This window comes from Coturnix japonica, chromosome 1 (genome assembly GCF_054131305.1).
Source record: "Coturnix japonica strain WE chromosome 1, WE-NBRP24, whole genome shotgun sequence".
NCBI lineage: Eukaryota > Metazoa > Chordata > Aves > Galliformes > Phasianidae > Coturnix > Coturnix japonica.
This window is the reverse complement of record NC_140663.1, coordinates 76396528-76412874: the sequence shown is the minus strand read 5'-3', so window position 1 is coordinate 76412874 and position 16347 is coordinate 76396528. Positions and strand designations below refer to the sequence as shown.

Here is a 16347-nt window from a genome sequence, read left to right as displayed (position 1 = left end):
TGTCCATAGTAACCAGAGCTCCAGTAATTTTGCTAAACCCACATTATTCAGAGCACTTCCTTTTACTTTCCTTCCTTTTTGGTTTGGAATAAAAGTCTTCTAATCTTCTAAACAGCCTGGTGCAAACTGCTTATGCACAGGCATGATTCACCATCTTATTTTTTTTCTTCTGAAGAAGACAGTTAAAAAGGCAAGAAACTGATTTAAGTATAATATTTCTTCCTTCATCTGTTCATGGTCCGTTATATCAGCTGCACAGAATGGTTGCTTTTATAATGCAAGATACTAACTAAATGTAAGAAAGTACCTTATTTGCACCCCCCGCTGTGTGTGAATAACAAGGGATTTCCCAGAACAAACACAGCACAAAGCTACCTGGTGTGGGCCAACCTGTACGTACTTAACCAAACTCTTGCTTAAAACACCCCAATTACCACTTGTTCTTAGCAATTTTGGTTGGATGTGGCCTTTGCTTTTTTTTAATCACCAAAGACAAACCTAGGGAGAGACACTGCTACTGCAGCTAAATACTGAAAGCATGCGTGGTATGTACTAGTTTATTTCCACCAGAGCCTATGGAGGAAAAAAAACGAAAAACCAAAACCCACAAACAAACCCTTATTTCTCCTATTACTACAAAGAACAATAAAAAAGACCCGTTTGACTTAAAGTTCATGAATCTTCATCACAGAGATAGATTGTACTGCAAGAGTCAAAGTACTATTCTGAAATGAGATGATTGTACAGTTGTATCCAATGGAAACTCATCAAAGCACTGGTAGGGATGCTAACTTTATGCAATTCTTTAGTGCTTATACTTACCATTGCCATGTAGGACAGTGGTGAACTAAGTGATCGCCAGCTGCGACAAACTGTTAAGAAAAAATTAAAGAACTGTTAAAATAGAGCATAAGAAAACAATACACAATTCCTGCAATACTACTGATATTTCACTTGGATATTCCTCTGATACTTATTACACAGCTAATCTGTTCATACTAGTTTGATGCTTTCTTTAAACTATTTTTCAGCTAATCATGATGACTTATGAAACTAAATCAACTTCACCTGAAGGAAATGCAAATTAACCATGGTTTCCTAGTCCGAGTTACATCGTTGACTTCGTGATGAATAAATTATTTTTATTAGCTACTTTTCATGTTTTACAAAGACGCTGAAAAGATTAATATGAGATGAATAACTGAACTTAAGCTTTCCATACAAAAATCAAACCAGGAAAAGCATTTATGTATATTTATTTGAGTTTCAGCTACGAAAAGAGTTTAATTCTCTTCTAGCGTTCAAAGCAATTTTGCAGCAAGAACAGAAGCAAGACTGTAACTGCAGATAATTGCAACAGAGGAGTAACCAGAATGCGTTAAGAAATAAGCACCAACCTCCATATTTCACCACTGACATTTACTAGATATGGATAACCAGACACTGAGTAGATTGAAAAAAACTTACGTAGATCTTTGTTCCAAAGAAATAACTTTTAAAAATCTTCACTCTACTTTCTCTTAGTATCAAAGTTCACAGCTATTTCACCATGCAAAAACTGTACCAACTCAAAATCTACCCAGCTTATTCTAACCCAGTGGGCCTAGTTTTCCCGCACAAACTGTGAAAAGGAAAGCAACATTTGAGAATAATGATTTCTGAATGATGAAAAGACACCCCACACTCAGATCTCAAAAAGAATTCTGATGCTGATCGACTTCACCTGTAGAGTAAGAAGGCCATTTAGAGCTTTCACAGTGTGGAAATTGTTTCAAGAAAGAATATTTAGCAGACAAAGAAATAAACTGTTTTAAATGAGCACGGTCACTTTGAGTAAAAATCATCAGTACTTCCATGCTTTCCAAATGTATTTTCAAAGGTTCTAAATACTTACTTCCTCAGGTGTAATGACTCCAGTTTCTTTAAATTTGGATTCCTGCAATACAGAAAAAACAGAGATTTTGAGCTTGGCTGGCAAATCAACATACTCACTTTACTGGTGACAAAAATATCTGCTCAGTCCACATAGATCTGCAAAGCAGCTTGAAGTCAGCCTCTGCTTATGCTGATACCTCCATATCCTATAACATAAGGCCTAATAATATTACTTTGCAGCAGACTTGGAGGTGTGGGGGAGGGGAATGAGGTTCATGATAGGATTCCAAAGTTGTTTTGTTGGTAGCGGTTTTTAATTTATTATTTTTTGCTTTTGATACAGCCAATTATGTCAATAATAATAAATATATTGTAAGAATAATAATAAAAATAAAATAAGACACCTTACACTCTGTATTACATTTACCAGTCAGAGACAGAAAAGCAGCTGGAAGTAACCATCTTCAGAGTACTAATTTTGAGACTGTTTAAAACACTCAGTGACAGTGTAAGGCATCAGTATGTGGGTTCCTAGGTAAGAAAGGTATTAAAATGAAGGACTGAATCAACTTTCACCTGTGGTAAGAAAAGTTCCAATGACTCTGTTATTATCTTCTTTTGTATCCATTTTGTTGTGATGCCTTCATTATACAAACCACTGAACAGGTTATAATTACAACCGACTGCAGATGGCCACATCATTTAGTTTTTCATAGAAAGATTAAGAACTTTTGCATTAAAGACAACATCTATAAAGACTATATTTTCAGCGTAATCAAATTTAGAGAGTGTATTCTGTTTATTCTGTTTAGGATCTATCTATGTTTTTACATTCAGAATAGCCTCAAGGAAACCTGCTGTTTTCCACCTCTTTAAGAACTTCTGAAAGAATATAAATTTCAAGGATGGCATAGGTCACTTTCCAAGCCATTACTACATAACTTCTTGCCTTGAAGAACCCATGATTCTTTCCATCAAGACTAAAAGCAGCAAATGCAAAGAATTTCTTGTTTGGCTACAACTTCAGCAGGTGCAGTCACTAGGAAAGCACTAAAGAAAACCAGCTGCTGCTTAACTTTGTTCTTGACACTGGTGCTATAACACCTGTGCTATACAAAAGGAAACAAGCAGCTATTTGATAGAATCACAAGGCTGGAAAGGACCTACAAGATTATCCAGTCCAACCATCCTCACATTACCATTGCTACCACAAGCCGCTAAACCATGTCTTGTAGCTCCTCATCCAGATGCCTCTTGAACACTGCCAGGGACTCCACCACCTCCCTGGGCATGGGAGGCACACATAAATACACCTGATTCCCTTCTCTCCCATTACGTCTCTAAAGAAGAACCCTAAAGAACCACACTGGATTACTACAAATATTGGGAATTCCAGATAACATATTATACAAAACCACATTACAGTCAACTTACTGTTTAACCTCAAAACTATCCATACATGTTATGCAGAAAGAACAAGCTTGTGCTTCTGGAATTACATTAGGAAACATGTAAAATAACTACTCTCTGTTCCCAAAGGGTAAAGAGTTCACTTGTTTCAATCTATGGGCATCCTGTGGTATGCAAGCCCAGGGGGGTTGGAACTACATGATTCTTGAGGTCCCTTCCAACCCGGGTCATTCTGTGATCCATGAGACATGGTAGCTGAAGTTAAATTCTGAAGTTAAGAAATCAGAGCACTTGCTTAAGTCCCCTTGTAAAGGGAATACATGCATGTTATCATCACCTCCCACGCATGAGAAGTTCCACAGCCCCCCAGTACATCCGAGCACAAAGACTCCTCCACCATTCACATGGTCAAATACCAGTTGTGCAACAGTGAACAAGTCACAGTTCCACACAAATTCACAGCTGCAGATGGGTTGTACTGGTAGACAAACCTACAGAGATAGGCCATCCAGGCAGGAGCTCATTATTTGCTTTTAAGGGATAAGTTCAATTATTAATTGCATATCACTGACTCCTGTCTGAGGATCCAGGTTGCATAGTACAAGTCATGTATAAGGTCACACAGCAAAACTATAGCCAGAGAGCTCACTGTTGTAGGCAATCACAGCAGACATACAAGGATTACTCCAGATGTAATACCCCCCGTTTTCTTATGTGGATCAATTATGTCAGAGACAGGTGTAGGTGATTCAGCAGTAGGGGTCGAACCTCCCCACCCATATTCCATTTCACTTGGTTGCCACATGACAAATGGCAGCAGAGGGGCAGTCTGATAAAATGGCATCTGATGTGGGAGTGCAGACGAAACAAAGGTGAGCCACTGAATTCCTTCATGAAAAAAAAATGGCTGCCACTGACATTCACTGATATTTCTGGAGACCAAACAGTGAATGTGGGCACAGTGGAGAGGTGGGTAGTGTGTTTCAGCAGTGGCAACTGCTGGTCATCTCTAATGATGCAGCGGCACGCAGCCTGTTGTTCACTGCTAGCAAAAAACACACAGCTAATGCTGGTGCCTATGTTGAGAAATCATGATTTGTAGCTGAGAACTTTCTCTGTCAAATAGTGTTACTGTACTCTCTGCATCTGTTGTAGTTTCCAGGGAAATACATAGGATGCATTACTTTCAGAGTGACCCACGTATTTTAATAAAGTCTGAATGTCAGTAGTGAGACTGCTGAGAAGTTAAATATTTCCATACAAAGTTGAGTTTTGAAGAGGAAAATACTTGTAAACAGAAGGTAGAATATAATGCAGAGCTGAGAAATGGAGAAAAATCACTTCCCACCTACCTAAATAAGCAGGAATAGATGTGCTGTATTTCTTTATAAGCAAACTATTAGGGGAGACCATCAAGAATTTCTAGTGTTTGCTGTTATGTCGTGCAGACGCTGCCATTTATTTAGCAGTGCTGGTACAGCCAGCTGTGCTATGCAGAGTTAGATCTGCACAATGAAGACATCACAAGTTGCTTTTGCTGTCAGCTGAGAAAGCTGCGCTCCCACACCTGAAACCATACTCAAAACTACACAAGCACATTTAGGCTCCGTCCCTGCTCTCAGCGACTTTAACATCCAGCCGCTTCAGCACAAACCGGTGACAGACGAGCTGTTCCCCCAGCACCACAGAATCACAGAATGACCCGGGTTGGAAGGGACCTCAAGGATCACGTAGTTCCAACCCCCCTGCCCGGCAGGGCCACCAAACATACACCTTTACTAGATCAGGTTGCCCAGGGCACCGTCCAACCTGGTCTTGAACACCTCCAAGGACGGGGCATCCACAACCTCCCTGGGCAGCCTGTTCCAGGACCTAACCACTCTCCTAGTGAAGAACTTCCCCCTAACATCCAACCTAAATCTTCCCTCTTTTAACTTAAAGCCATTTCCCCGTGTCCTGCTATTGTCAGCCCTTTCGAAGAGTTTACTCCCCTCCTGGGAGTAAGTTCCCTTCAGGTATTAAAAGGCTGCAATGAGGTCACCCCGCAACCTTCTCTTCTCTAGGCCCTGCCACCCCCCGTGGGCAGCTCCAGCCCTGCCGGGTCACAAAGCACAGCTCAGCCCCACGGCAGCACGGAGCTGCCCGCTCCCTCATTGCAGCCGATACCCGGGCCTACACAGACAGGGCAGCCACCCTTCCCCCCCCAGGAACGTCCCCATCGCTTCATGGAGCGCACGCCCTCCGCGCAGTCCGGTACCTTGAGGACGGGAGTGAGGTACTCGGCCACCTCCAGGGCCTTCCCCTTCACCGTGTTGATGACGTTCTGCATCACGCCGCACGGACACGGCACCGAGCAACGCAGCCAACAACACTCACGGCGGCACTGGCAGCCCCGCCCCCCGCCCCAACCACGTGACTCAAGGGTCACACATATCGCGTGCGCATGCGCAGGACGAGACGGGAAGCCGGCCGTCCTCAGGATCACGTGGTTTGGGGGGCGGGGAAAGACCCGGAAGTGAGCTTGGATCACGTGGGCAGTTGTCATGGAGAACGAGGCAGCGCAGGAGGGGGAAGGCCCCGCCTCGTTCGGCTCCGCCCCGCCAGGTGAGGCCGTGGGGGTCCCGCTCGGAGGGGCAGTGGGAGGGGGGAGGTGCTGGGTGGTTGGGGGATGGGGATCCGCGGTCGAGTTCGGTAAGAACCGGCCCTAGAGAGCCGAGCGTCGGGTGCGCCTTGTCGGTCCCCCGTCTCGGCGGCCGCCGCCTCCTGCGGGCCCGGCTCGTCCCGCGGCGTGAGGTGGAGACGTGGCAGGAGAGCGGCGAGGCTGAAGTGCAGCCGATAAAGGAGAGCGGGGCCGGCTGCGAGAGCGTTGACTGTCCCCGTACCCCCACCCCACCGTGCTTGGTGGTGCCGGGGCCGCCGCCCTTCCGTCTTTCGTTAGCGAGCGGCTGAACTACTGAAACAGCTGCAGGAAGAACCGTAGGCGGCCTGTGCAGCCCTGTGTGCTGGGGTTGGGAGCAGCAGCTGGTCTGGAACAGGCAGCCCGGTGTGGTGGGTGACAGCCCTGATCATGACACAGTGCTGGAACTGGATGGGCTATAAGGTCCTTTCCAACCTGACCCTTATGTTATATACATGTGTGTGTATTCAAAGCTAAAAGGCCTGTATAGAAATAACACAGAATCACAGAATTGTCAAGGTTGGAAAAGATCTAGAAGATCATCTAGTCCAACCATCACCAATACTTCCCTGCTAAATCATATTCATCAACACGACATCCAGACGTTTCTTGAACACTCCCATGGTCGGTGACTCCACCACCTACCTGGGCAGTGCATTCCAATGCCTGACTACCCTTTCCGAGAAGTAATACTTCCTAATGTCCAGCCTGAATCTCCCCTGGCGCAGCTTAAAACCATTCCCTCTAGTTCTATCACTGATTACACGAGAGAAGAGGCCAACCCCCAGATCACTACAACCTCAGTATTCCATAGGTATCACTGTGTATGTGAGGTGTTTATTCCACTCTTGCTGGTCCACATATCACATCTTTTTCCCTTTTAGATAATATGATAGCTGTAGCATGCAATCATGGCTCTCAAGCCAATTTGTTTACAATAACACAAAGCAATAAAAGGCACATGTTTCACCTCACCGTATCAGTTTCTGGAAGTACTGTTTATAATGTGTCTGTATTGTGCTGTCCAAAGGGCGCTGACAGCAAGACAGCAGAATGGAGAGCAAGTGCTGTCGTCGCTCTGCGGTTTGCTCCAAGACAACCGTCTACACCTTCCTACTTGGAGGAGTCTTCATTGCTCTGGGCTCCAGTCGAATCCTCCTGATGAAATATTCTGCTAATGAAGGTACCGTTGGGTAGTAAACATAATGAATCTCAAGTAAGATTTGTCATTTCAGGTATAACAGACACCCCAAAACCTAGTTTTCCATTGCATGAACTAAGACTTAAATTTCATTGGGTCTAACATAGAATAACAATTTGAGGTTACAAGATAACTGATCCTTTTGAAGATTAGCCTCAAAAGATGAGACAATAAATTACTTTATAGCTAATTTTCAAATATAAAGTTGGGCAAGCGCTATTAGTAGTGCATGACCAGTTTGATTCACAACATCTTTAGGGGAAGATGGTATAGTAGTGTGCAAGCTGTCTTACTGCTTCTCTTTTCAGCAAATGTTAGCAAAATATGCTGTCAAAGAAAAGATAAAATCCCCAAGTAGGCTGTGTCATCCTGGAAGCTTTCTTCTAGTAGGCAAACATACTATATCATTGTTTGGGGGGGAAATATTACTGGTTTTATTCTTTTAAGAATGATGTATGTACTGTAAACTGAGAGCGATTGAAGAAAGGTTTCAGCACAGAAGGGCAACTGACTGGTCAAAAGCTGAGTACTCGTAATAGAAGTGCTAACGCTTCGTGTTTATGAGCAGAGGCTCTAATTCTGACTGAAGGGGTAAAAATGTTTCTTTTATCCAATTGTGAATGCAAGAGGAATCTGATGGTGTACTCTCTACAATTTGCTGAATCCCACAGATAACAAATATGATTATCTTCCTACGACAGTGAACATATGTTCTGAAGTAGTAAAACTGTTCCTGTGCGTGGTATTGGCACTATGGGTTAAGAAAAAAGGTGAGTATGTATGTTTAAAGTAACTAAGATGTGTTGACTTAATAAGATTTATTGTACTTCATATCTTTTTTTTTTCCTTTTTTTTCTTCCCACTAATAGATTCACATTTAATGGCATGAAGTAAGTCCTGATAATAATGTTCTCTGGGTTTATGTCTTCTATACACAATTATAATTATATTATAACTCTAATTTGTGCATTAAATTCAGATGTTCTCAAGTTGTTTGTGTGATAGCTGAAATGAGGACGGTGAGTTGAATTAGAAAGTGTAATGAAGACACAATCTAATCTCTTCTGAATTTTAGCACAGCATCGGGCTAGGGTAATAGGAGTCACCTCACTATGAAGACACAACTGAAAAGAAGCTTGTTACTGGCTACTGTCTGGGTGCTAAATGAACAGATCCTCCATCTGTGTCATTATTTCGAGTCTAGATGAGATTGATAATCACCTAATACTGATGTGACTGTTTTGTGAGGGCTTTCTGGAGTGCTTTTTGGTCCTCAAAGAATGATTATGATGTATTTTTGCAGCAGTGGAGAAATATTCTGATAGGGTTAAAGGATTGTCTAAGCATTTTTTTGCTGTTTCTGTTCAACCCTAGAACAGAACAAGACAAAATGGCAAAAGAAAAGAAAAAACAGAGGAGAGCAGGGCTAGAGATTGCAAATTTTTATCTCCTGGTTCTGATTCTCATGTGAAAAACCACTTGAGAAACCCTAATGCAGGTTTCTGTCTTGTGGACAGATTAGCAAAATCTGCTCAGAGAAGTTGTGGAATCTCCTTTGGTGATGTTCAAGACTTATCTGAGTGCCTGCCTTTGTGACTTGCTTTAGGGAACCTACTTGAGGAGGTTTAGCAGGAGGGTTGGACTGGATGATCTCTAGAAGGCTCTTCCAAACCTTAACAGTTCTGAGATTCCTTCATAGTTTCCTTAGCAAAGCAAGGATGTGAATGCTCGTAGACACTAGATTTCTGCTTTAACTGTGTGTTCTGCCTTGGGGCTGTCCTCTGTGTTGCCAGAATACAGTGATACCTATTCAAAGGGCTGTAAAATGGACATCCGATAATAAGGAAGTTATTTTTCCTATTCCTTTTTTTTTTCCTTTCAGAGGGCTGCTTAGATCATCCATTCGGATGTCTTTCCTGGAAGAATTTTTGTAATTCCATGAAATGGTCAATTCCTGCCTTTCTTTACTTTTTGGATAACTTGATTGTCTTCTACGTGCTGTCCTACCTCCAGCCAGTAAGTATGTGTGTACTGAATGAAGTATCTTTCAGTGTCTTAATAATAGATAAGACTGACTGTAGACTATCTTAAGTTGCTACATTGGCAATTGATGATTGATTTGTAATTATCTGAACAGCTAGACCATCCTTTCTCCTGCCAGTGGTCCAGTTCTACAGATCTCAGTAGAGAAAATGCACAGAAATATTCCTTTATCCTAAGTGATTCAGGAAGAGGCTGATTTTTTTAAGTATGGGGCAGGCTTTTTGTGTTTTCCATCCTTTGGCTCCTTCAATTCTGTATTTCTCAATACATTTGTACATGTTGCTGGTATTTGAGTTGCCCTTTTCTGCGTGGCAACTGCCACTTTATTTACACGAATTCACATATACATTCAATAAAATGATTAAAATGAATAATGCCCCTACCATTCTGTAATTCTGTGTAATCTGGTATCTTAAAATAAGTTGATGTTATTTTGTGTTCTTTGCTTTTTTTTTTTTTTTTGGGGGGGGGGGGGGGGGGGGGCGAGGAGGTAGAAGGAAATTCAGCTATAACTTTTATAATAGCCAAGTCTGATATTTAAAGGGCTATACACTACTATTGCTTTCTTAAGCAGTTGGATTTGGCTGAGGTAGAGACACCTTTTGTTAAGTGTACATTGCAGATTCAGTGTTGTATACACACACTCGTATGCATTTGCATGTAAAACATTTCTCTCTCCTCAGAACATGTGCACTGAAGTTACTCTTCTTTGGAATTCTTAGTGTCTTTTGTCTTTTACCTGATGAGTAGATAAAAGTGTAACACCATCATGGCTAACTAGACAGAAATAGTAAATGAGGTAACCAAATACCTGTAAGGTAGAGTACCTTGATGGAGTTACAGAATCCTCAAAGTGAAAAGGCAGATGTGAGGCACCTGAAGGAAGGCAGCCATGCCAGGCTAAACTTTGTTTCATGTGAGTTTTAAAACTAAATAGGTTTTGGACTGTGTTATACTTAGGTGAGCAGACATCTCAAGTATAGAGTTGCTTCGGTGATGTCTTTTCTCTTGAAGCTTCAGCAGTAACTGCAGTTATTCTTCAGTGTTTAATGTATGTTATTTTTAGAGGCTTTGCTGGTAGTGCTGGTAGCATGTAAGCAGCTCCAAATTAGCTCATTTTAACTATTCTTCCATAGATTTGGGTTGTGTTATGTTACCAGAGATGTTTCACGTATGCTGTGTTTTTGTCTCAGTCAAAAACTCAACCATTTTTTGCATGTCGTTTGCACATAAATTTTAACTCAAGCCTCTTTCTTCCACAGTGGCTTCTACCAGCTCCAGTTTCATCTTTTCATTCAATGTTTTCTTCCATAATTTTCACCCAACATGAGTTTTTAACAGTTGTAATTTGTCAAAGCATAAAATGAAGCTGTGATTTCTTAGGCAGACATGTCATGCATCAGCTTACTTGAGACCCTGTGTCATGCTGGAGTAAGTGATCCGAGAGAGCCAGCATGGCTTCACCATGGGCAGATCATGCTTGAACAATCTGGTGGACTTCTACAGTGGAGATACAGCAACAGTGAACAAAGGAAGGGCAACAGATTTTGTCTTCTTTGACTTGTGCAAGGCCCTTGGCATGGTCCTCCTCTGCATCCTTTTCTCTAAATTGGAGATAGATGGATTTGAAGGGTGGACTATTTGCTGGATGAATATTTGGCTGGATCATTGCCGACAGAGCATTGTGGTCAGTGGATCTATGTCCAGCTGGAGTCCTGTCACAAGTGGTGTCCCCTGGGGAGTCCGTTGTTTTTAACCATTGTTTTTTAACATCTTTATCAGTGATGTGGACAGTGAGGTCAGGTGTACCCTCGGGAAGTTTGTTGATGGCACCAAGCTTAGTGGTGCAGTCAGTATGACTGAAGAAAGGGATGCCATCCAGGGAGACCTATCCAGTCTTGAGAAGTGGGCCCATGAGAGCCTAATGAGATTCAACAAAGTCAACTGCGTGGTGTTGCACTTGTGTCAGGGCAATCCCAGATACGTGTACAAACTGATAGGAGAGCTCACTGAGCTCAGCTCTGTGGAAAAAGGACTTTGTTTGTCCTGCTGGATGAAAAGCTTGACATGAGCCAGCAATGTGCACTTGCACACTGTATGCTGAGCTGTATCAAAATAGGAGTGGCCAGCAAGATGATGGAGGTGATTGCCCCCCTCTACTCTGTCCTTATGAGGACAGAGCCTGGCTGAGGAACTTATCTGAGAGACATGTAAACTATTACCATTTTTGCCAAGTATGTTTTCAGCTGGATTTGTTTCCTGATGTCTTTGTTTCAGTACAGGTTTTTCCCCTGCAGTGGAACTGAGAATCAGTGCTTCACTTGATGCTTTGAAATGGCACTTAAATGTTATTTTAGCACTTTGCTGATGAAAGAAGATTCAGTAATAGAGTGCCACTTTCCACTCTAGTCTCCTTTCTGTAAGGTGTCACTGAAAGTTGGTGGGCTTTTGATATCAGCGTGTCTGAATTATAACTTTGTTCCTCTTCTTTTTCTAGGCAATGGCTGTCCTCTTCTCAAATTTTGTCATTATAACAACAGCTCTTCTGTTCAGGATAGTGCTAAAGTAAGTAGTACTTAATAGTAAGGTAAACGAAACTTTAAATTTTGTCATTCTAGCCTAGATACAGTGGTTACACTACAGTCTTTCTTTGTCTGATAGCAACAATAATACTGTTTTCTTGTGACTACACCAACTTAGAGAAATGGCTTTGTGTTCTGCATATGAAGGTGCTGGAAATAATTTTTAGAGGCTCCTACATATCTCCACATACTGTCACCTGTGACAGACTGCAAGTGGTAGATGTTGAATGATCAGAATTAAGGTTTGGGTTTGTGTACCTTCATTTGTGCACTAAATCTCATACTTAATGATAAGCAGTACTTCTTTCCAGTCTGATGTAACTCTTAATGAAATGTAAAGGTAATCTAACAAGAAAGGATGAGATACGTGAGAGTAAAATAGCTGTTTACAGTAATACTGTTCCTGCCCTAATATGTTTCTGGTGAACTGCATAGGGTGAGACTCTTCTTTGTTATTCATGTGATAGGGAAAAGGATATTAGCTTTCATACACTACCTGAAAAGTTATTTGTGGTGAGCCTTGAACAAAGATGCCTTTTCCACAGGTGTTAATATTCCAAAAGAGCATTTGGTAGTCTGGCCAAAGTGCTTTTTCTCAGTTCTTTAGTTTCATACCTCTTGTGATGTCAAAGATTGCTTAATCTTCTAAATTTTTGATGTTTTTGTTTGTTTTTTCCCCACAATAAACTAGTTTTGTTTGATTGAGAGAGAGGGTAGTTACAATGGATAAGACCATTAGGCTTCATACACTACATTTCTACCATCATAAAATAATTTAAAAGTGTACAAAATCGTGGGGGAAAAAAATGCAATGTTGTAAAGGTTTACCAGAGAGAGAATTATTTGAACGTCTGACTTCCTTTTAATCCTTCAAGTCTGTGATTATGTGGACAGCAGTTGATTTTTGGTGTCAGGCAACCAGCATCGAGAACTGACTTTATCTTGAAAGATTTTCCTTTCATTATCTCTACATTGGTTTATTCTCTATTCTGCATTTCTGTAATCACCAGGTAGGGATCCCCTTGCCAAAAAAAAAAAAAAATTAAGATTTTTCATCATGCCATAGATAAGTAGTCAAGCGCAATGTCTTGTGTGTGCTTCATAGAGTTTGTTCTCTTGTCATTTAATTTGTGTGACCATGTTTCTAAAGTTTGTGGCTTTTTTGTCTACTCCTAGGCGAAAACTCTCTTGGGTACAGTGGGCATCTCTGGTCATCTTATTCCTATCCATTGTCGCCCTGACACTAGGAACTGGAGGCCATCAGCAAAGCTTGGCTGTGCACGGGTTCCATCACAGTATGTTTTTCAGCCCATCTAACCATTGCCTTCTTACTGCTGGACCAGAGGAAACATGCATGGAAAATAGTAGCTGTGGAGCACCAAGATTCCTTCCCGTCTTCCATTGGAATGTTACAAGTACCATGGCAGGAGCATTGAAACCTCTACGACTCAGTCTGGGACATCTGCTTATTCTAGTGCAGTGTTTCATTTCTGCTCTGGCTAACATCTACAATGAAAAGATATTGAAAGATGGAGATCAGCTTGCTGAAAGCATCTTCACACAGAACAGCAAACTGTATGCCTTTGGGGTGTTATTCAATGGGCTGATGCTTGGCCTACAGGCTAAGGACCGGAGGCAGATAGGGAACTGTGGATTCTTTTATGGGCACAACGTCTTCTCAGTGGCTCTCATATTTGTCACTGCTTTCCTGGGGTTGTCTGTAGCCTTCATCTTGAAGTTCCGAGACAATATGTTCCATGTTATGACAGCTCAGATCACCACTGTCATCATCACCACAGTGTCTTTTGTCATCTTTGACTTCAGGCCTTCTTTAGAGTTCTTTTTGGAAGCTCCTGTAGTGCTTCTTTCAATATTCATCTATAATGCCAGTAAACCAAGAGGCCTGGAATATACTGCTATGAGGGAAAGGGGCAAGCTCTTCAAAGGAGACACGTGGGAGAGGTCAAGTGGGGTAAGGCTTTTCCATACTTGTCTTCTCTGATTTTTTTTTCTTATTTCTCCCCTATTTACGCTATGGGATATGAACTGAAATTATTTGTCAACTGAAACACCAGAGTTCCTCGGTATTTGTTAATAATCTTCAAAAGTATTGCTTTCCTTATGAGACTTTTTAATTCGTGAATCCTAGATAAAGAATGCTTTTCTGCAGTGACTGTGCTGTGACCAACTTCAGCTTTGTACAAATTCTCTGTTGAGGATATTGCTGGCCCTGGGAATACAGAAATTGGAATTGATGGCCGGAAATTAGCAATACTTAAGTAGGACCCCATCATGAAGAAATTAATATTTGTTATTTAAGATTATTTCTGTCTTAACAAAGATACCCACAGACACACAGGTAATATTGGAGTAGACATTTTAATATTTTTTTGCACACAACTTTTTCTCCAGGGCCTTTTGTGTGTTGTTTGTTTGTTTGTTTTTCCTGTCCCTAAATTGAACTGTAACCTAGACAACTCAAATATGGCACAGAGAGCTTACCCTTAGGAATCTCAGCTCATTCACCTGAGCTGATAGGTCAGTCTTAAGGGGAAGGAGTTCATGTCTCTGCATTCTGTGTGGACAGATGTATGTCTGTAACGTGTGTTGCATCCAGCAGAGAGTGCTGTCTCCATTTAATTCTAGGAAACACGAAGCTTCCTACAGATGTTTTCTGAAACTTACAGATGGCGCCCTTTTAGATGCTTGTTTAACAAACAGTATGCAGGGGTTTTTTTGTGTGGTTTTTGTTGTCTTTGTTTATACCTGAAACTATCTTGTCATTTACAAGTGAGCATATGTGGTAAAAACAAAGAATGCTATGTGAGCAAGTTTCCTGATGGTGGGCTACAAGTTTTTTCAGGGATCAAACTTCAGAAAAAAGCATTAGAGAGATTGTCCCTTATAAGCATATGTGTACTAGAGTAAGATTTCAACACGCTGGTAAAAGATGAAGTCCTGGATGTTGATATAGAGATTGCTTAAAAATAAACTTTCTTCTCTCTTTTCTCTCTTTATGCATTGATAACAAGTTAACTTTTGTTAACATTGTTTTCTCCTGTTTCTGGTTCTTGCAGGATGGAGAAGAATTTGAGAGACTGAACAAACCAAGCAGTGACATTGAAACAGATGAAGATTCACTCTAGCATGGAGCGGGCTGAGAAGAATGCTATTACTCATAGTGAGGGAATGTTCATATTTCCTTTTTTCCCTTTTTGCTGAATGATTGAGACTTCTTTGGGCCTAAATGTCAGAGATAGATGAGGAAAACATTCAAATATCTTAATTTGAGCCACACGTTTTTGAAAGCTGTTTTCCCTCTTACCATCTCTGCAAATGAAGAGTTTAAAATCTGCTGAAATAAACAAAGCTTATAATTGATGTGAACAAGAAGAAGCTTGGACACTGGACTCAGTTGTGTGGGTGACATGTGCTGCATTGGAGGGCAGTCCTTACTGCAAATACGCCAGCGTGTCTTTCATCACTTTGGTTGACTGTTGTGAAGCAGTGCAAATTCCTGTATGAATTCCTTAGTTAGCAAAACAAAGGTGATAAAACTTGTTCATCTTGCAGAAGCGGTGGGAGGACTGATTAGAATCTTCTAATTAAGCTGGCGCTAATAACCTTATAAATAATGAGGTGTAATGAGGCATATTGACTGTTCTATTGTATTTTGGCAAATCAGATTGAAATATCCCTAGTTGAGTGGAGGAGTCCCCCTGAAACAACCTCATCAAGCCTTGACTTGTGAATGTATAACAAATCAGATAATTTGGGTTAAGGATCCTTCAGATAGAGGAATTTCTAGAGTGTGATTTCAATGTGAATGGTTTTAATTTAATGTTCATTCCTGTTTTACACCAGTGTAACTCTGTACTGGCTCCTGTGGAGTCCTTTTTGATTCTTGGATGTGACTGAAGCAGAACAGATTTCACTTCAGCCACTAGCTCTCTCACATTTCCGGTATGAGACTGCTTAGTGCCTGTCTCCCAGTGTTTGGGGAAAATAAATTTGGAATGCCTTTGTAGAAAATAGTATACTTTACATGCAACTTATGTGGCCTAACATTGAAAGAGCCTGAATAAAACAAAAGTGTGTTATTCAGTTTGAATGTATCATAGGATCTTTTCTGCACGTGGAAAGCATATATGTAGAGATTTACTTTATACTGAGGTCACCATCTGAAAGCGAATGTTACATAGCTACAGTGAGGCTCTACAACATGTGGAGCACTGAGCAGGAGGGTACAGGTGTTGGTATCATTTGGCGTTGCTCCACCAGCTCAGGCTGATAAAGGTTTGCATTCGTTTTGTAGAGGGAAAAGTTACTCTGCAGAGTGTCAGGCAGGATGATCTCGGAATAACTGTTGGCTTGTATTTTGAGTGAGATGAAAAATAGGTTTCAAGTAATTCGGTGAATCTCAAAAATTGAAGGATGAAGTGAATAGGAATGCAGATAAGAGTTACTGATGTGTTCTTGGAAAGATTCTGTCAAAGGAATTCTTAAGGAGGTATGCAATAAGCTCAGCGTCAAACTCTCATACCACAGGATATAGTAAT

General features: G+C 41.3%; 2 protein-coding genes across 11 annotated transcripts in view; one reads left to right on the top strand and one right to left on the bottom strand.

The window, feature by feature from the left end:
* Window positions 1-5686, bottom strand: part of ATG3 (autophagy related 3) — a 30867-nt gene extending 25181 nt beyond the window's left edge. For all 9 annotated transcript variants that reach the window (XM_085525190.1, XM_015875328.3, XM_085525186.1 and 6 more), the window contains exons 1-3: window positions 5543-5686; window positions 1895-1936; window positions 823-872 (exon numbers count right to left, since the gene is read on the bottom strand). In XM_085525190.1, coding sequence (XP_085381316.1) covers window positions 823-872; window positions 1895-1936; window positions 5543-5614 — 164 coding nt within the window. In that variant the 5' untranslated portion in view covers window positions 5615-5686. The remainder of the gene's footprint in view (window positions 1-822; window positions 873-1894; window positions 1937-5542) is intronic.
* A 116-nt stretch (window positions 5687-5802) lies between these two features.
* SLC35A5 (solute carrier family 35 member A5) lies at window positions 5803-15892 on the top strand. Of its 2 annotated transcripts, XM_015875293.2 has the most exons (7): window positions 5803-5889; window positions 6993-7145; window positions 7835-7933; window positions 9046-9179; window positions 11704-11771; window positions 12965-13760; window positions 14866-15892. In XM_015875293.2, the coding sequence occupies exons 2-7, from the start codon at window positions 7016-7018 to the stop codon at window positions 14932-14934; spliced, it is 1296 nt and encodes a 431-aa protein (XP_015730779.2). In that variant the 5' UTR covers window positions 5803-5889; window positions 6993-7015; the 3' UTR covers window positions 14935-15892. The 2 variants fall into 2 exon arrangements, with proteins under 2 accessions (XP_015730779.2, XP_085381367.1); XM_085525241.1 differs by lacking the exon at window positions 12965-13760.
* Window positions 15893-16347: the final 455 nt, after the last annotated feature.

What these genes read in the sequence shown, in the direction of transcription:
- SLC35A5 (XM_015875293.2), top strand. Translation starts at nt 7,016, where the DNA reads ATGGAGAGCAAGTGCTGTCGTCGCTCTGCGGTTTGCTCCAAGACAACC. An exon ending in GAAATATTCTGCTAATGAAG is followed by an intron (nt 7,146 to 7,834) that starts GTACCGTTGGGT and finishes TGAATCCCACAG; the next exon opens with ATAACAAATATGATTATCTT. An exon ending in CGTGGGAGAGGTCAAGTGGG is followed by an intron (nt 13,761 to 14,865) that starts GTAAGGCTTTTC and finishes TGGTTCTTGCAG; the next exon opens with GATGGAGAAGAATTTGAGAG.